The sequence below is a fragment of the Bidens hawaiensis genome, unplaced genomic scaffold, assembly GCF_021521415.1.
Source record: "Bidens hawaiensis isolate Kalapana, Puna unplaced genomic scaffold, B.hawaiensis_p1.1 tig00027333_1, whole genome shotgun sequence".
In the NCBI taxonomy this organism is placed as follows: Eukaryota; Viridiplantae; Streptophyta; class Magnoliopsida; order Asterales; family Asteraceae; genus Bidens; species Bidens hawaiensis.
Genome location: NW_027494423.1, coordinates 66,580 through 88,396, shown reverse-complemented (window position 1 = coordinate 88,396; position 21,817 = coordinate 66,580). Strand labels below are relative to the sequence as shown.

Here is a 21,817-nt window from a genome sequence, read left to right as displayed (position 1 = left end):
CTGTTCCATACAACATTGTAGGTCTAACTGCGACTCTATAAAATTTCCCCTTTAATTTAGATGGGAACCGCTTGTCTCACAAAACCCCAGTGGCTGCTTTCCACCTACACCATCCAGCTTGTATGCGGTGGGTTATGTCACCGTCTATCTCTCCATTGCTTTAGACAAACGATCCTAGATTTTTAAACTTCGTTATCAACGGAACCACCTGGTCCTCAATAGTGATCTGGGTGTCCTCGCTATCACCAACACCACTAAAGTCACAACAAAGGTACCCTGTCTTAGAGCGACTAATTCTTAAACCTTTATCCTCTAAAGCTACACGCCACTCCTCTAGCCTTTCGTTCAAGATTTGTTTAGTCTCAGCCACTAACACAATATCATCTGCAAAGAGCATGCACCATGGGACAGGCTCCTGAATCGACTTGGACAGCTCATCCATGACTACCGTGAAAAGAAACGGGCTTAACGCCAATCCTTGGTGGAGTCCCATCTTCAACCGGCGCACGAACACTAGCTTTAGTCATGTCATACATATCTTTAATTAAGTCTATGTACTTTCCAGGTACCCCTTTACCTTCTAAACTATCCCAAATTAGTCTACGTGGCACACTGTCATATGCTTTTTCAAGGTCGATGAATACCATATGTAGGTCCCTCTTTTTCTCCCTATACTTCTCCATTAATCTTTTCAGTATGTGTATCGCTTCCGTGGTTGACCCTCCTGGCATGAAACCAAATTCGTTAACCATAACCTGCGTTTATCTCCTAATTCGGGTCTCAATTACTCTCTCCCATAATTTCATAGTATGACCTAACAACTTAATTCCTCTGTAATTTCCACAACACTGTGCGTCTCCCTTGTTCTTGTATAGGGGCACTACTACACTACTCCTCCATTGGTCTGGCATTTTTCCATTCTTGAAAATAAGGTTGAATAGTGTATGTTACATATTGGCATGTTACATTAACGGTGCAATAATGTTATTATTTTAATTTTTCAATTTTTTCATATGTGTAGTTGTCGATATTTTGTGTAGTTGTCGATATTTTGAAATATAATTTACAATTTTTCTTTTGAAATATCATATGTGTAGTTGTCGATATTTTGTTTACAACCTTTATAATATCTTTCTTTATTTAATTTTGAACAGGTCGAATAAATAAATATAATGTTCAAGAAGGATCAAACGCGTCTTGTGTTGTTGATGACATTCCGGAGTCGTCTACAACCTTTCGTAGAAGGTCAAGAAAAAGAACCCCTATAGTACCTATACCTATGGCTGATTTAAATGAACATGCTACAACTATTCATTATCAAAATGTTGTAGGTGTTTATAAAGGAATATCATCAGGTATGATATATATTTCATAATTTACTTGAAATCATTTATTATGTATTTATGTATACTAAGTCACTCCAAATGATGATATTTAAATTTTACTAGAATTTCTTGATCATGGAAATCAATCCGCTGTGTGTCCAAGTTGCAATGCTTTGTTGTGGAAAGCCGAAGTTAACAGACCAAGTAGTAGTAATGAAGAAGGAGCCTTTTCCGTTTGTTGTTATAATGGCAAAGTCGAACTTCCCGATGTTAGACAACCAAATGATACTTATCTTGAATTATTTCGTGGTGATAGCGCCATGAGTAAGTATTTCTTGAAAACATTAGACGTTTCAATTCGATGTTTTCGTTTACGTCTATGGGAGGAAAGATTGACCATTCCATAAACAAAGGCAATGCGCCATATACGTTTCGACTTAGCGGTGAAAACTATCATTGTTTGGGAAGTCTTTTACCATTACAGGGTCGTAAACCACAGTTTTCTCAACTTTACATTTACAACACGGAAGACGAGGTTTTAAACTGTCAGGGTGTTTTTGGGTAAATACTTTTAACGATATTCGTCCACTTTTGTTATATTATTAATTTTTAGTATAAGTTTTATTATTTATAAGCTTAGGAAATGTTTTTTTTTTTGTGGGCAGTGATAATAATTCAATGGACGATGAGCTAGAGATGCATATTATTAATTATTTGAAGACGATGTTAGATTCAAATAATCATTTGGTCCAAGCTTATCGGATGGTAAGAGATTGTTTTGAAGAAAACCCACAACTCGATTTGAAGTTGCGTATTATTGGAACAAGACAGCATGATGCGAGACAATATAACTTACCATCCAGTTCTGAAGTTGCCGCTTTAATCGTCGGTGATATTGGTGACGCTGTCGATAACCGAGATATAATTGTTACCAATCAATCTGGTTCCTTAAAGCGTATCAGTGAACTTCATCCATCGTATACACCTCTTCAATACCCGTTGTTTCATCCTTTTGGTGAGGATGGTTATCAGGTTAATATACTTCATAAGAATGTTTTCATCAACTGCCGCACGCAAGAAGGTTACAGTGCGTTAGTTTTTTGCTTATCATATTCAAGATAGGCCAAATCGTTTTCAACCATGTTAAATGGTAGGCGTTTGTTTCAGCAAATTTTAGTTGACAAATATACGATGATTGAGGCTCAAATATTACATTTTATACTCGGTAAACAACATGAACTTCGATGTGATACTTACCAAAGTTTACGAGGTATGCAATCTGTTGGAAATACTGATGTTTCAATCGCTGGTCAACGTGTTATTCTACGATCCTCATTTACTGGCGGAGCAAGATATATGATGCAAAATTATCTAGACGCTATGTGTCTCTGTAGATGGTTCGGTTATCCCGATTTTTCATAACCATAACATGTAATCCCAATTGGCCAGAAGTTAAAAGATTTCTTAAGGATACAACGTTAAAGTCGGAGGATAGACCTGATATTTTATGTTGGCTTTTTAAGGTCAAACTTGATGCAATGATTAAATTGGTGAAGGATAAGTCTTTGTTTGGAAAGGTTCAAGCATGTAATTTTATTTAATTTGATGAGTATAAAATTATAAACATGAGCTACTTGAATATTTTACTTTAGACTTAAAAATCGATTTAAACAAATAGATTATTTGTTTAACTATTAAAATTTGTGGAATATTTACTTTTATTATGTATGTTGCAGTTGTTTACACGATAGAGTTTCAAAAAAGGGGGCTACCGCATGCTCATATTTGCATATTTATGCATCCAGGTAGCAAGATTCATAATCCACAAGATGTAGATAAATTTATTTCTGCTGAGATTCCAAACAAAGACAGTGATCCAGACCTATACAAGCTTGTATATGATCATATGATTCACGGTTTGTGTGGTGATGCTAATCCAAAGTGCACCTGCGTGGTAAACAAAAAATGCTCCAAAAGTTTCCCTAAAATGTTTAATGATGAGACAGCTGTTGATTCGCAAGGTTTTCTGGTATACAAAAGAAGAGATAACGGGCAATATGTTGTTAAGTCAGATATAATGATGGATAACAGAACTGTTGTTCCATACAACAAGACTCTATTAAAACAATTTCAAGCATATATTAACGTTGAGTGGTGTAATCAAGATGGATCGATAAAGTATTTGTTCAAATACATTAATAAGGGTCCAGACCGAGCAACAATTTCTCTTGTACAAAATAACAATGGTGATAACCCAGATCCTAATTTAGATGAAATCAAAGCGTTTTATGATTGTAGATATGTCTCTGCATGCGAGGCAACATGGAGGATATTTTCATTTGATGTGCATTTGTAAGGCCTTGTTACCGGTAGCCCTACTTTAACGTTGGATTTACTCATAAACGCAGTTCTAAATATCAGAGTTAACAAAAACTTTCGCGGAATAATAAAAACTTCATCCATAACATTTTACATAACCATCAAGTCATGTCTTATAAAACATTCGTAGTCAATTAAAACAAAACATAGTCTTTAAAACATCACAACATTTCTTCGAGATGCCAGTATCTTCGATTTCCATGCCATGTGTCTTCAGTCACGCGAGCTGCCTCAACCTATTTGCCTGCGTGCATACTAAAAGTCAGCTATGCTGAGTGAGTTCTAGTTAATCACGTAACTTACTTTTCATACACATATACGTGCCCGAAGGTACGCATTACAACATATCAAGATCAGCATTCGTCCATACACATTCATATCTAACCATACATTATAAAGGGCGTTTCACCCTACATACCTCGGATATTTTTAGGGTCCGGTACCCTCCATCCTCGGATATTATTAGGGTCCGGTCACCCTTCATCCTCGGATATTATTAGGGTCCGGTCACCCTTCATCCTCGGATATTGTTAGGGTCCGGTACCCTTCATCCTCGGGTATTATTAGGGTCCGGTACCCTTTCTTCCATAACTTCACACTATACATGTCCTTAAATATTTTTCCTGACAATACGTGCAATCTCCGAAGAGCGTTCACGTACCATTAACTTATCATACGTACATTATGCATACATCATAAATATTCATACATACATCTTATCTTACATCATACATAGCAATCACGTCTTTAGCTACCACCTGACGGTACATGCAATATCCGAAGATCGTTCACGCACCGTCAAGAAATCATCATACATCCATCATACAAGGCATACACTTACCACTTAAGGTAAGTGTATTAACTATCACATCGAGTATGCACACAGCCCCGAAAACATAACAAGGACGTGGGGCTAGAAACTCACCTCAATGCGGTTGCGTTCACTGTTTACGGTTATTCCCTTCTTGAGCTGTGCCCGACTAACTGTATAATAATTATATGTTTCAGTAAACTATCACTACACATATCGCCTTTCTAGTTTAATTATTACCCTCAACGAACGGGGGTCCGGGGGCAGCGCGTCTGGCAGCAGGGTTCTAGGGGCGGCAGCCCCTAGCGGGGTCCAAGGGGCAGAGCCCCTGGCTGGGGTTATGAATCCTTTTATTTTCATTAACTGTCTTAACACATTTTCCATTAGGATTTTGAATCTTTAAATAATTTGCTACTTAAAGTCCAAGGGCTTCTTTGTAATTAAATCTTTCTTTTCTAAGTCCAGGGACTGTTATTGTCATTCAGTTAAACTTCTAATTCGTTATTGGTTCATAGCGAATTGGATTATCCTAGCGAACTGGTTCTTATAACGAATTGAACCCTTAACGAACTGGACTCCTTAACGAATCAGTCCATATAGCGAATTGGACCTTCTAATTCGTTATTTATTTTAACGAACTAATCATAACGAATCAAGGGTAATTCGTTACCCTTTTCCCTTAACGAATCAGAGACGAATCATAGACGAACTAGAGCTAGTTCGTTGTGCTCCCTTAAGCGAATCAACTAACGAATCACCTTCAATTCGTTAAGTCCCCATAGCGAACTAGGGTTAGGTCAGGGAATGTCAGAACATTCCCTGACATTTCTTATCCTCGTACCACTATTCCGGCGCCGCCCGGAAAACCGCGAACACGTCGAACTCGTTTTTCACCGTTTTTCGTCCCGTTCGATCCAGATCTGAGCTAGGGTGACCCCTAAGCTCATCATAGGTTCGGTTTATACCCGATTCCACCCGAATCTCGTGACTTAAACAGTTTAACGGTGTCGGCTCGTCGTTTAGTGACCATAACTAACGGATTTAAGCTCATACAACAAAATACAATCATACCTTGGGTCGGGATCCGTTTCTTCTTCTATATTTCGGCTAGAGAGAGACTAGAGAGAGAAAGAGAGAGCTTAAGTGTGTGTGTTTGAGAGGTGTAAGGGATATATGTAAATGAATTAAATGGAGGCTTAAGGATGTATATATTTTTTTATCATGGGCTTAAGCTCATGGTCTTTCCTTCATTCCTCCATAACCCAAGTCCATAACCTATATCCATTTACCCAACACAAGTCCATCTCGTATTCTATTCAACTAAACCGATAACGACCCGCAATAAAATAAATGAACTTTATTTTATTAATATAACCAAAAGTAGGATGTTACAGCATTATAGGATTCCGTCTGTTATGAGACTTGCTTTTCATTTACTCGGTGAGCAACGGGTAATATATGGTGCTAACGAAGATATTGAAGATATTTTAAACAAGACAACTAATGCTTCTTCGATGTTTACCGGTTGGTTTGAGTGTAATAAGAACCATGACCTTGCAAAAACTCTCACATACGCAGAGTTTCCAACAAAGTATGTTTGGAAAAAAACAGTTACGTAAATGGGAACCTCGCCTAAGGGGTTTTGCAATAGGTAGAGTTCATGCTGTTCCACCCGCATTCGACGAGGCTTACTATCTAAGAATATTATTAAATAAGGTTAAAGGCCCAGAATGTTTTGAAGACATTCGAATAGTTGATGGAGTTGTGTGTGAAACTTTTCGAGATGCATGTTACAAAAGAGGTCTTTTAGATGATGACAAGGAATACATAAAGCCATTGAAGAAGCAAGTCATACCTCTACCGGATATTATTTAAGAAATTTATTTGCTACAATGTTGATTACTTATAGTTTATCTAGACCTTATTTTGTTTGGAAAAACACTTGGCAACTGTTAGTTGACGGTATACTATACAAACAACAAAAGGATCAAAATAACTCAGGTACGATTTACTCATTTTTTAATTATTTCAATTATGGCAAATATCTAATATCCATTAATATTTCATAAATATTAATTTAATTAGTTTTTTATTTTATTTTCAGGTTTGATCTTAATGAAGAACAGTTAAAAAACCTAGCACTCCTGGAAATTGAAAGTTTCCTTATTTCAAACAACTCCAGTCTTAGAAGATATCAACAAATACCATTTCCAGATATGGAGACAATTTCAAGAGCAACTAATCCGTTAATGGTGGAAGAGCTCTCATATGATACCGAGACCATGAATAACGAATTTAATAATCTGTTTGATTCGTTAACAGATGAACAACGAGGGGTTTATAACGAAATAATGAGTGCATTGATTGATAAAAAAAAGGTGGAGTTTATTTGTTTATGGTTATGGCGGTACTGGAAAAACTTATTTATGGAAAACCTTATCTGCATCGATAAGGTCAAAGGGAGAAGTTGTGTTGAATGTCGCTTCAAGAGGTATAGCTTCTTTGCTTTTGGAGGGTGGAAGAACTGCACATTCGAGATTTTTAATACCTATTAATTTGACCAAAGATTCCATTTGTCCGGTAATATTACAACCTGCTTTATGTTAATTTTTATATTAATCATTTTTTTAGTATATATGGCTTTATTTGTTATTCTAATATCAATTTACTTTTAAATATCTTACTTTGTTTATGTTTTTTTATTCTTTCATAAATTAGGTTAAAGTAAATACTGACGTATATGAGTTACTGAAAAAGACAAGCTTAATAATTTGGGATGAAGCACCCATGATTCATAAGCATGCTTTCGAAGCGTTGGACAGGACTTTAAACGATGTTATGAATGGTGATTCTGGTAATACTTCCGAAGCAGTTTTTGGAGGTAAGGTTGTTGTTTTTTGTGGTGATTTTCGGCAAATTTTGCCCGTTGTAACCAACGGTACAAGAATTGAATGTGTCAATGCTTGCATAAATTCTTCTTATATCTGGTCAAAATGTAAAGCTCTTAAACTAACTAAGAACATGAGGCTTACAGTTGGATGTTGATCTTCAGACGTTGAAAACATCAGAGAGTTTGCTGATTGGCTATTAGACATAGGTCAAGGAAACGTTGGTGGTTTAAATGACGGACAGTCGGTTATTGAGATTCCAGACGATCTTTTGTTATTGAACTCAGTTGATCCGATGGGTGATATAATAAGCTTTGTATATCCTAATATATTAGATAGATTCAACGAACTTACTTACTTTCAGGATTGTGCACTGTTGGCACCTTTGAATGAGGTTGTTCAAGAAATTAACGAACGCATGTTAGCCATATTTCCTGGTGAACAGTCGAGTATCTAAGTTCCGACAGTTTAGCTGAATGTGAAGACGTTTCAGAGGATTTTGATCCACAGTTGTACTCTCCTGATTTGTTAAATGGTTTAAAGATGTCAGGAATGCCTAATCATAGATTGGTCATCAAAGTTGGTGTTCCCATCATGCTATCAAGGAATATTAATCATAAAAAGGGTTTGTGCAATGGAACGCGCCTTCAAGTTGTTAGTCTCGGTAGGCGTGTAATTGAAGCTAAAGTTGTCTCTGGTACGAATATAGGATATCAGACTCTAATTAGTCGAGTAAGTCTTACACCAACTGATAAGAAACTTCCGTTCAGATTAAAAAGAAGACAGTTTCCTATCTCAGTATGTTTTGCCATGACAATCAACAAGAGCCAAGGTCAATCTTTGTCAAGAGTTGGATTGTATCTTAAAGATCCATTATTTTCCCATGGTCAGCTTTATGTGGCTTTGTCAAGAGTGAAGAGTCGAGATGGTATTAAGTTAGTGATACTCGACAAAGAATCAAAGCTTACAAATAAAACAACAAATGTTGTGTAGAAAGATATTTTTGGAAACGTAGAATGATAAATAGTAAATTTGTCATGTATTTGAAATTGTTCTATTCTACACTTATGGTTATCATGTAACGTTTTTTGTTCTATACTTTTTTATGTAGTTCTAAAACGTTTTGTATTTTTGTTTGTTATCATATCTTAAAAATTGTTATTAAGTTATAAATAAATATTTAATGTTAATATATACAAAAAAACCGGATCCAAGTGTTTAATAAGATACCATTGTTTATATGAGTATTTCAATTTTAAGTTAAAGTATTTAAAATAGCAAATATAATATCTAATAAAATATTACAAATATAAGGTAACTAACTATACATGATATACTCATTAGATAGATATAATCATTTAGATCTTTGGAAAACTAAACCGTCACTTTCTTTTTATATTTTATAATTATCAATTTAATTCATCGTCATCATCTTCTTCTTCTTTTACACTCTAAAGCTTTACATAACAAAATTAATAGCAAAAAAAATGTCTACCATTGTCAACTGGAAGTTTTCTACGGTTTTACGTAAGTATGAAATCCTGTTTAGCGATTTCCTCATGATACACAACGATAATATTGAATCTGTGATGATGTTTAATAACCTCCTTAAACATCAGATTGGTGTTCGGAAACTTTCTCCATGTATAGAGGAAACCAATCTCATTAATCTTTTACATCATTACCTTGATGATCTTCACCAAGATTTTTTACCGTTTGAACATGTTAGAGATTGGTTTTTTATCCTAATCAAAACAAAATTGTTATCAAGTTTGAGAATGGCCAGTATAAAAATTTGAATCCTAAAAAACTATTGTCATGTGATGATATGTTCCTTTTGAGAGAGCTAGATATGTTGAAGTTATCTAATCATAGAAAAGAAATTGCACATCTTGAGTTAGAAAGGGAGGTTGGTTTGAAGGTTAAATGGTTAGCCGAATGTGCAAACTATGAAAGTGATTATGATGGTTATCCGGAATGTTTGTTGTCCGATGACGAAGGAGAATGTAATATATTAATGCTTTAGATATTGTTCATATATTTAATAAAAGAAGTATATTGTCAACATCTTTTTAGACCAACTAATAACTATATTTATGAACTTAAGATTTGTAGGTTGTATATAACAACTTTGTAATGCTTAGATGTTAGTAATTATTAAACATGTTGTTATGTTAAGTTTAATTTATTTGAATATTGTGTTGTTTTTATAACTTTTCAGGTTATTAGGAAATGGGAGTTTATGTTGGTATAACTTTTGAAGACTTTGATAATGTTTTAATATCAAAGAACATGGTTAGTGTTTTTGTTAATGTCTTTTGGTGGTTTTGTTTCAATTAACTTATTGTAATTTTGAAGTTTGAATCTTAAGACAATGTAATTTTATAATACTTTGGTAACAAATATGAACAAGTAGTATGTAAACCTAAATCTATGTTTAAATTAATTTTTTGTAGTGACATGTTATTCCACCCGCGTGTCACGCGGGTCTCACATACCTTAGTTGATATTTTAAAGCAAAACATTCCATGTAATAACTTACAATTAATTAGTGATAGGTAGATATCATAATCATTAACATTAATATATGAATTAAATAGAGTGTCAATAAAATAATATTATTTACTTTTGAATTATTTAATCACCAAGAAAAATTGAGAAGCCTTAGTATATACTAGGTTATAGCCCGCGTGACACGCGGGTGAAATAACATGTCACTAAACATAATCAACTTAAACTTCAATTTAAACAAACATATATTTCTTTAACTATTAATACTTGATAGATTTACATTGTCACTAAACACATCACCATACCAACCAAAAATTAATAGATTTACATTGTCTTAATATTAAAACTTTCAAATTACAAGAAGTTAATTTGAGCATAACAACCATTACACATCAACAAAATAACTCATAATGTTTTTTGCTATTAAACCATCATCAACATCTTGAAAACTTCAACCAAAAGAAATCATTTTTCCTAACACACCTGAAAATTGTTACAACACAATAGCATATTATATAATATATAAACCACACAAAACAACATGTATAATAATTAGTAACATATAAACATTACTAAAGTTGTTATATGGAACCAATAAATCTTAACTTCCAAATTATAGTTATTAGAAAGTGTAAATAGGTGTTGACCATCTACTACTTGTATTAAATCTAACAAACAATATCTAAAGAATTTATATTGAAAATGTATATTTAGAATGATTTACTATATTTAAGGTTAATCAAAATCAGTTAACAAAGACAATAATAAGTTGCTTAATTTAAAAATGAAATAATAATAAGAATAATGTATAAACATTAAACTCTCTCCTTAATTATCGTTTTTATAGTCAAACATTATAGTATAAACATTAAACTCTCTCATTAATTATCGTAACATATAAATTGTTATAAATGGAATTTAATATTAGATGTAACAACATGCATAACTCAAGGCAATATATTTATAGATAATATTAGAAATAATTTAGCTATAATTGTAAATTTAAAATGATATCAATTTGCATATAGTAGGTAACTGAATATTTGACTAAACAATAAGTTTGAATATAATTAAAGCGGTTTATTGTAAATCTTTTTTTTTTCCTAAAATAAACGATTGATTATATTCAAAATGTATATTTAGAATGTATTATTATATAATAAATTTAATAATTCAATATTTAAGGTTAATCAAAATCGTTTAATATTTAATAATAATACGTTGCTTAATTTAGGAATTAAATAACAATAACAATAATAAAAAACATAATAGTTTCATTAACTATCGTTATTATAGTCAAACCTTTAAATATATTAGAATTTCAAATTTTTTTAAAAATGTCAATTATTATTATTATTATTAAATTATAAAATTCTGGAATAATAACGGATTAATTTAATGTAGATTAATATTTTTAGAAACTTATAAAATAGATTATATTTGGAAAATCAACATTATATTTTTTTGTTTAATTTTAAAAATCACTATTATGATTTAGTAAATTTAGTAAATTTATAATTCAATAAATATTAATAAAAATTTAGAAACTTTATGATTATATATGGTTATATAATTTTATTTAATATTATATAAAAACATAAATTATTTCCTTAATTATAGTTAATTTAGTCAAACCTTTAAATATAGTCAGTAATAATTTGAATTTGAATTTCAAATTATACAAGTTAGTTAATAATGGAATCAGTTATGTACATTAATATCTTTATTAAATTATATGTGAAAGGTGAATATTATAATTTAATATGTATTTTAATTTTAAAAATCGATATTATATTTAGTTTAGTAAATTTAGTATATTTATAATTAGTAAATGTTAATAAAAAATTAGTAATTTTATAATTAATATTTCAGGAATATTAAATTAAAGATTAAAGATCATAACCCAATAAAACATTAAAGAGTACTGAATCAAAATTGGCCAAAAAAATATTAAAAATTGGACGAAAATTATGTTTCTTAATATTTAGTAAAGAAAAAAAATAAAAAACTGGACAGTAAAAAAACATAAAATAGACAGAATTTTAGAACTGGACAAACAAAACAATAAAAAACTGGCCAGAAAATTTTAGAATTGGACAAACAAAACAATAAAAAATTGGCCGGGAAACAATTAAGAATTTGGACGGAAATTCAATTCTGAATATTCACTAAACAAAAAAATAACAAATTCACCAGAAAATCTTATTAAGCATAAAAAATGCTTATAACAAAGTGGCCGAAATATATTCATCGGATATTATAACAAAACAAAGTGGCCGGAATATATTCATCGGATCTTACTATACTATTAAACCAATATGCGCAATAACGGATTGTTAATTACCTTTATTATATTCATCGGAGAATAGATCTGTTATAAGAATCATCAACTCAAGAAAAAAAACCTTATAACATCTCCTCTGACAAATGGTGAATTGAACGGAATCCAAACGATTGGAGACCTGTCCACCTATGGAAGTGAAGAATAACATGGTAGATTAAAAAATTGATGGTGAATAATGTAGAAGTCGGAATATGACCGCCGGAATTAGAGTTGAATATGAGCGGCGGAATTAGGGTTAGTATGTTCGTGAAGAGGTTAGAGAGAAAAATGACTGGTTGCATTGGTTATGGGTTATGGAAAATGGAGTGGGTTATGTATTTTAGGTTTGTGGTTAATATGACACATGGCATCATTAGAGAGACTCTTAGAATGGAAATATGGTGATTTAGAGGCCTAGGTGGACAAGCTAGTAGAATGTCATGTGGAAGAATGTATTGCTTTAATAGTATTTAAAGATGGAAATATAATGATGAATCAATAGAAACATGACATTTGTACAAGAACTCAATTCTTTTAATAGTATAAGTAGATGATGGTAACAATTTAAGATTTTAACAAACGAACTCAACCTCTTACTTGAGTCACAAACATAAATGAGCATATTTTTGTGTTGATGTATTAGGTTTCTTTAATGTAATGTATATACAAATGGTACCAAATCCCGGCACCAAAACGAGTGTTATGATATCGGTACTGATACCAAAATGTTATAAGAAAATTAAGATCTGGAAATTTTGAACCAGTACCGGTATTTACCTAATTGTTGCACACAGTACCAATACCGTACCGGTAACGAACCAACCATTTTCGGTACCATTATCAAGTTTTTAGAAAGTTCAGGATCGGTACCATTTCAATACCGAGCTCATCCTAGGTTTATAATCTTCATTCGACATCCTATAACCATTCATAAAAATATTGCACAAAAAAATGTATTTACAAACGCATCATACACACATTAAATAGTAACCTATATTAAGGCAAGCCAATTATATTTTCAGAACTCTTGAGCTAAGATAAAATTTCTAAGTTGATGGCCCTGTAACAGAAAAAAAGTCTTATAAACAGAAAAAAAGTCTTATAAACATATGACGGTTCTAGTTTCAAGTCCCAAGAAGTAAAAAAGAAATTTGCCTTTATAAAAATAAAAAATAAAAAAAATCAGCCTGTAATTGATCTCATTTGGGGCATGTTGCCACTCATAAAAATAAGATATTACATGAATCCTTGTGTTATGTGTGACCTTACTATAATCATAACTCATCACCAAAGTTTTCCCTAAAATATTTATTTTCGCCCTTTTACATTAAAATTATTTAAACCAAAACTAAAAACCTGTAGAAGTTTAGAACCCCCTCAATCCTTAAAAAAAGAGAACAAAACATCCCGAGCGATTTAGAAACCGGTTTTAGGATCTCGAACGCTCGATCTTCTTCTTCGCGGGTCACTGTTGGTTGATCATAATAATGATGTTTAACGATTCGATTAATTCATCTATAGTTTCACCCGTAACGAAGTAACGATTCCCTTTGACCATTTTCGGCATAGCCCTTTTTGGTCTTGGTTTTGTCAAGACGCGCTTTACGGACCGCGTGTTGAATTTGTCTTTCGTGCTCTTTAAGCATTTCATCCATATTGCCACCTGGCGGGACTAATGGGCCCAAATAGTGGATCCGGTTTTTCTTTTGAGCAAAACCCTGTAATCATAACACATACGAGGTTAACTTTTAACTACTTTCTTTTTGTATATTGTTTGATGTTTGTATGTGTGTTTTAAAACTAATTATGTGATTAAAAAGCATTAGAACCCGTCAGCAAGCAACCAAACGAACACGAGCAAAGCATGTTCGTGTTTGTAGTGTTCATGTTCGTGACCTCGTTCGTTAACAATATAAATGAATGGTTACCAAACATAAACGAACGAACAGACCAAATGAGCACGAACAAAGCATGTTCGTGTTTGTTCATTTAACTTTGGCTGAATAAACGACCGGACATGCACAAATTAAAAGAACAGGGTTTTCTCGTCCATGTTCGTTTGTCAAGATAATGAGCATGTTCATGCTCGTTTATGTCCGTTCATTAGCAATAGGAATGGTTAACGAACGAATATAACAGAACATAAAGGAACGATCATAATTGAGCTAAAACCGCTTGTAATTAAATAAGAACAATGCACTGAGCCTAAAAAGTTACTAAAACTAGACAAATTTGTAATAGGCCTTAAAGCTTAAATGAATATACAAGCAAACGTAAACTAACGAACACAAGCAAATGAATGTAAACGAACGAACTTGAACATAAATGAACAAACAAGGGTAATTATAATTTTACTCGTAAGTTGTATGAAATCTAATTCAACCACGTGACAATAGTATAATATATAGAACTATTAGTATAGTTAACAAAGAGAAAGGTAAGTAAAAAGTCTTTCAAATAACGCAAAAATGAGGGGTAAATACGTAAATTTACTCGTAACTCATATGAAACATCATAATACTTCGACCACGCAATAATAATAATAATAATAATAAATCTTTATAAAAATTAAATACCTTTCCGGGTACATGCTCATGCTTCTTATAAGAAGAATTCAGGTCGTCCAACATAAGTTGAGATGACGACTCGGTATCGTTTAATTGATGATATTTTCCATTTGAGCGATCTTCGGGCCAATGTGCACTAGTACCTTTGCTATGATCCAACCGTGAACTACCATGCCAAGCTAATGAGTTTGAGAACCGTGATAATTGGGCCCCACGATGTTTGTAGTGGTGGGATGAATCGGGCCCGTTATGCGGTTCATCTGATTTTTCGGGTTGTTTTAACCGAGTGTTGTAGATGCCATTGTTTAATGAGCCTCTGGAAGGTTCGATAGGAAACCCTGAACAGCCATCTTCTTCGTGGGTGAATTTCTCGCTACTACTTTTGGGATTTTGTTGTTCTAGCCGTTTCTATAACATATCAAACATAATGATTATCGGATTTCGCTTCAAAATCTCTTTTGGTTTCCGAAACTGTTTACTCGATTTCAGCACATTTAAAATTAGGTGTAAAACGAGTTGAGCCATTTGTTAAGCTTAAACTCAGCTCGTTTAACTTGAGAGAGCTCGAGCATGGCTCGTTTCAAGCTCTATGTCTAAATTTTGAGGCTAGCTCATTTATCATTAATTTGATTAAGTAATTTAGATATACATATAAATTATAAACAGATCATTCGTATTTTAAATCTTAATTTTTGTAAGTGCAAGAAAATGGTTGAAATGCAATGTTTACTCATCTCTCCTGAAATTAAAAACAAAATTTGTATAAATTTCGTTTATTTATTAAACCTACACATGTGCAAATCATGTGCAGGTTATATTACCTACACATGTGTAGCTAACGGTTAGAAATTATAAAACGTCTATTCATATTAATTTAATGGTTTTTTTATGTACATAATATATACGTTTATATGTAAGAAGTAAAACATTATAAAATTATGACCTATTTATATAATAAATAAATAAACGATTTAGCTTTCTTCTTTTTGTGCTCAATATAATTTAGTGTTTTGTAACAAACCTCTCTCCACATATACAAACAATCTTATACATTTTTATGATTATAATTTTAAATAACCTAATACATATAATATGGTTACTTTTTATCATAATTATATAATCATATATTTATTATATCAAATAAAAACTATTAATATTATACCACTAATAAGCTTATTAGGTCGCGCACTCGCGCCTAAGTCAAGCTTATATATGAATTTCAAGCTCGGGCTCGTTTATTGAACTAGCTCCAATTTGAGCTTGACTTTTACTTAGACAATCTGGATCAACTTTAATAAAAAAAAAAACTTAATTACCTTTATGGACGCGTGTAACTCAGCATTAGCATCAGGATTTGGTTGAGCTCTAGATTCTCGTGTGCCCTTTCTTGATGGTTCCACTCCACGTCCTTTCCCGGCCCCCTCTTTATTCCTGTTATCGTAATAACAAATGAAAAAGAATAAATATTACTGTGTTATTAAAGATTATAACACACCCGCATACTGTATAAAACCCTAAAAACAAAATAATAAACACTACCGTCTTATTTCATCGTCCCGTAATTTAGCATCATACTCCTTACTCGGCGGGTACTTGGGCAAAGTTGAAGGATGGCAAGGAAACGGCTTTGTTGTGAAGAACTGTATTTCAAATTCAAAGTATCAAGTAGGTGGGCCCCACAAACATGAGATTGTAAAGATTATTAAATTAAGGATACAAGTGTACCTCACTTTGTAGTGCAGCGGATGAAGATCCACGGTTGTTGGGCTCGACTGCTAGAAGAGAATCCAGAAGTGCCAAAGCGGATGGTGGGAAATCTTTAAACGTGTCGGACACACAGCGTTTGTAAGGTTGTTGTGGTTTGAATATTGTAGCATGAGGTAACCTTGCTTTTCTCCAATATTCTTCAGATGGTGAACCACAAAGTTTGAAGATTTTATGTAGCTGTTCCACCTGTGAATTATATTATAATGTAATCTGAAAAATTAAGAAAATGATACATAAAGTCGAGCCTCACTGGAAGCAGCCTCTCTATTCCTACGGGTAGAGGTAAGGCTGTCTACATCTTACCCTCCTCAGACCCTACCATAGCTTTGCTATTGGTGGGATATACTGAGTACGACGACGACGATGATGATGATGATGATGATGATGATGATGATATACATAAAGTGAACCAAATTACATTCTTGTGTAATAGGGTTGTGTTTGTGAGCTGGCAGATCTAACCAACACGAAACCGAACACAAAAATTGTGTCAGACACATGATGATGATGAACCCGAATATGACACGAGTTTTAGCTGGCTGACACGAACACGACCCATTTAACCTGAATATTTAGTTTTTCATTTTAATGCTCCAAGACTACATATTTACAAGAAAACATATAAATGTATGTAGACTAATGTCTAAATGATAAAACTCAATGCTTATTTTGCCATAAAATAACCACTCAATTTAAGTTATTGACATAAACATATAATTTTAATATTATAAAAAAATAAATAGATTAAACAAGCCAACCCATGAACCCGCCAGACCAACAGGAGCAGGACCATTTATCTAAAAGTGTTTGCGGGTTTGAGCTGAAATTAACGTGAACCTGTTTAGACCAAACCCAAACCCAAATATTTCATGTTAGCTTCGTGCCATGTCACAAATTCACACCCCTAGTTACAAAAAAAAAAGGTAATTAGGTCCATTTATTTTACTCAAAGAGAACTACTTTTGTTGCAGCCAGCAGGAGTGTAAATGAGCCAAGCTGCTCGTGAGCTACCAAAAATCGACTCGCAAAAAGCTCCAAATTGAGCTGAGCTTTAACGAGCCCGAGCCTAAAAATAAGCTTGTTTAATAAACTAGCCGGAGCCCAAGCCCGAGCTTCACTTATTGAGCTCGACCTCACTGCCAAGCTTATTATTTACAATTTTATTTCAAATATTTAAATATATTGTCATATTGCAATTACTAATATGTATAAAACTATGATAAAGATACATATATATCATGTTATATATAAAAGCTATAAATAAAATAATTAAACAATTATTTGTAAATGTATATTAATTAAAACACTAAACAATATATGAGCAGAGTCTTAGCCGAGCCCGAGATTAGAAAACTTTTCATGAGCCAAGCTCGAGCTTTAAAAATAGAGCTCAAAAAGATCCGAGACGAGCCAAGCTCATGTTTACACCCCTAGCAGCTAGTATAAAACGAATTACGTAACCCCAAATATTAATATAATCAGAAACAGAATACCTCTGTTCTTCCGGGCATTATAGGTTTGCCAGCAAATAACTCAGCAAGAATGCAACCAGCACTCCATAAGTCAACAGCTACACCATAATCAGTAGAGCCTAGCAAAAGCTCGGGTGGTCGATACCATAAAGTAACCACGCGACTGGTCAAAGGTTGTCTTTGGCTGCTGTTGAAAATGGTGGCCAGCCCAAAATCACCAATTTTAAGGTTCCCGTTGTTGTCAATCAAGAGATTTGACCCCTTGATGTCACGATGCAGGACTCCACGTGTATGGCAATGTTCTAATCCACAAAGTAATTGTTGCATATAACATTTGATCTGCATTTTAAATACATATAATCTTTATTAGAATAAGATTACACTAAATGTTTTATGCTCCTAAAGGTACATTACTAAACATAATTACTTCACTTAATGAGACATAACTAAAGAATACATATACTAATCACTTAGCTTAATTTGATTATTTTAAAATTTATAATTCCAATAGAGTAATGTATAATTAATAATTAAGAAATTAGTTGAGAAAACTTTTTTAATAAGAATCCCAAATCTTTATACTTACAAAATAAGTAAATGTGGTGCCAAGTGGCACAATTCTAGGACACCTAAATTGTTTTTTCCCGCCTTTTTATCCAATCGTTTTCTTATTTTCCTCTGCAATCAATTCATCCTTACCTTATTTTAGATATTAGTTTTGATTGTTATATTTACAAAAATATAGTAGATAAACGCATTTATATTAGTGGATATAAAACTCAAATTATCTCAAAATATCGTTTATAATTCCTATATCTCCATTACAAACTATTTAATATATCCTTTATTCAACATATGTAGTGCATGGGTTTCTAACCTTGCGAATATAATAAAGATATAAAACATCATATATCAATCTTAGGTTCATTGGAAACGTACTAGAGAAAAATTTATAACAATCTGTTTTACATAAGCTAATACAACTTTTTACGTTACATATAGCAGTTATTATATGAAGTAATTCAACTAAAATATTTTTTGCTCCAACATGAAATTAAACATTTTTACGTAACATAATAACATATAAGTGAAGAATATATATTTCAATCATTTAATTTAAGTTATTTATTTTATAATATATTATATATACTCTATAGTTATGTATAAGTAATAATTAACTAATTAGTTGTAGAAACTTTTTTAACAAACATAAATAAATATAACAATATAAAACATTATACATCAATCTTAGGTTCATTTGAAAGGTTCTAAAGACTAAAAAGAAACATAAAAACAACCTGTTATATATAAGTTAAAATCATATTCGTGTCATATATATTAATTCAAATACAATAAGAATTCATCAGTTTGAAGCGTTACAAGCAAAACATATTTAGTTTTAATGCAATAAATATGAATCATACGAGATACACATGCATAAAATAGCATACACGCATGGATACAATATATATAGCAATAATTAACATTTACCTGTGGTTCAGTAAACTTAACCATAGGTGAAGCTGCAAGACCAGCAAGATCATGATCCATGTACTCGAACACAAGATACAAGTTACCCGAAACCCGAGATGTTAAGAGACCTTCAAGCTTCATAACATTTGGATGATCTAACCGATGAAGAACAATGATTTCTCTTGCCATAAAACGAACACTTTCGGGATCCATTTTAGCAAACCGCACTTTCTTTAACGCAACAATATTTCCAGTTTCAAGATCACGAGCTCTGTACACGCTGCTATAAGTCCCCTGCCCAATCTGCATTGAATCCCAAATGTAACATATACATACAAGAGTGTGTACAAGGTTCATATATTTGGAATTGGATACACAAAATATGCATACGATACACGCTGCAACAAAACTAGATTAACTATTTACCGGTTTCCAACTTTTTAGTCTGATTTGATGACTTTTACTCCTATTTCACAAAACGTGTCTTGCAAAAGTGTCATCTTTTATCATTGTATCTATAAATTCCTTAAAACAATAAAAAAAATAACAAGAAAATATCATCAAATCACTTCAATCAGGATGTTTTAATCTCAATTTCACATGACCACTTTCAAAACGCATAGTAAACATCCCAAAGAATTAAAAAAAAACGTACCTAGTAACATCCCACTCAAAACACAATTAACATCCTAAAGAACCTATAAAAAAAAGCAAACAAACAAGCACACCCAGTAAAATCTCATTCAAAGCACATTTAGCATCCCAAAGAATATAAAAAAAAATAAGCAAACGTACCCGGTAAAATCCCACTCATAACAGAGATAAACATCCAAAGAATCTAAAAAACAAACACACGTACCTCGTAAAATCCCACTCATAGATCTATCCCGGGAGACAGATAGGCTGCTCCCACTGAGACCCCCGGCTCCAAAATCTTTTCTTGACATGCAGGGCATAGTATCCAAAAAGCATAAAGTGTGGCATAAGAAACCACTAGCAACAACAAAACAAAAGGTACTAAAAAAGTGGCAGTAAACTAGTGTTGTCTGTTACTATTATAGTTTGTCAACATTTTTTGCTATCCAACAAACCTAACTGCTTAAATCTAAAACTATATGCAATCTGTAAGTATCCACATAATCACACAGTATCATCAATTCCAACAAACAAACCTACCCAGTATAATATTGATAAGCCAGTTTGGCAGGGTCTGTGGAGGGTAGGATAAGGTTTTAACTTGTTCTTTTGCAATTACAAGTATGAAGTACAATTATCCATAAATAAGATTATCAAAGCATAGAAAACCAATGCAACACAACAAAAACAAATATATCATAATTCATAAAAAACAAGATTATCAAACCTTATCTAACTTCTCAAAGGAGTCCGCCCTACGTGGCAACCAGCCTTTAATGGCTTCACCCGCCACAGCCGTCAACCAAGCTGGCCAGCCAGCCGCCTGTTGCGCAGCATCGACTCCATTAGACATTTCGGGTGCCAGACTTTTGAGCGGGGTGGGCTGCTGGTAAACCACCACAGTCTCATCCGACAGTAAGGTTGATCCGGTGTCCACATTCCCCTGAGAAATAAGCCTAGCAGTGACGCCATTATCAACCTCCAGTGCCACATCATCCCTTCGTTTTGAAGATCTCTTTGACTCTTTCTCGACATACTCATTTGCTGAAACCCCTTTTGAGCAAATGCAACCCATAACTGCTCAATTAATTCCCACTTGCATCATTCTGAAACCAAAATTTCCCAAATACCGATTCAAGATCCCTAATTGCAAATTGAAGAATTACACACCACACTGGATGGATGTCAAATTGGGATCCAAGATTTCTTCAAAACTTATAAATTATGGCAAGATTCCGCAAAGTCAACGGGTCAAAGATCGGAAAAACTTTATTTTTTTTATTTTGTTGTTTTCTATATACTGTAGTTTGTAAGGAAGGAGAGGGAGGTAGTTTTTTTGTGTGTGTTGTGTTTATATTAAAGAAAGAATATGTGGTGACACGTGGCATTACTTTTGAAGAACTATATCGAGTGGGTCATGGAAGAATCCAAAGACAAAACATCCTTGTTAAGTTTTTACAAGTTTTGGAGCTTTGGATGATCAATAGTTTTTGAGCTATATCGAGTGCTTAACTTTATTATTAACACCCGTGTTATACACGAGTGGAAAAAACATATCAACCAACATAAATATATTTCGAGCAAGACGATACTTTTCGGCTAACAAAAGTAATAAACTAATTATTAATATTAATACAATAGGGTATAAGAGATCAATAATAAACT

At 32.9% G+C, this 21,817-nt stretch overlaps 2 protein-coding genes across 2 annotated transcripts; one reads left to right on the top strand and one right to left on the bottom strand.

Annotated features, from left to right (window-relative positions):
* The first annotated feature begins 5,900 nt into the window (after positions 1–5,900).
* LOC143575300 (uncharacterized) lies at positions 5,901–8,396 on the top strand. The gene is made up of 6 exons (XM_077059707.1): positions 5,901–6,106; positions 6,620–6,820; positions 6,894–7,095; positions 7,234–7,453; positions 7,568–7,852; positions 7,897–8,396. Exons 1-6 carry the CDS (start codon positions 5,901–5,903, stop codon positions 8,394–8,396), a joined length of 1,614 nt encoding a protein of 537 aa, XP_076915822.1.
* Positions 8,397–13,409: 5,013 nt separating this feature from the next.
* Positions 13,410–21,227, bottom strand: LOC143575302 (putative serine/threonine-protein kinase At1g09600). The gene is made up of 8 exons (XM_077059710.1): positions 20,880–21,227; positions 19,535–19,819; positions 18,065–18,382; positions 16,530–16,757; positions 16,344–16,444; positions 16,121–16,235; positions 14,814–15,212; positions 13,410–13,955 (listed from the first exon to the last, which is right to left on the bottom strand). The coding sequence occupies exons 1-8, from the start codon at positions 21,225–21,227 to the stop codon at positions 13,761–13,763; spliced, it is 1,989 nt and encodes a 662-aa protein (XP_076915825.1). The 3' UTR covers positions 13,410–13,760.
* Positions 21,228–21,817: the final 590 nt, after the last annotated feature.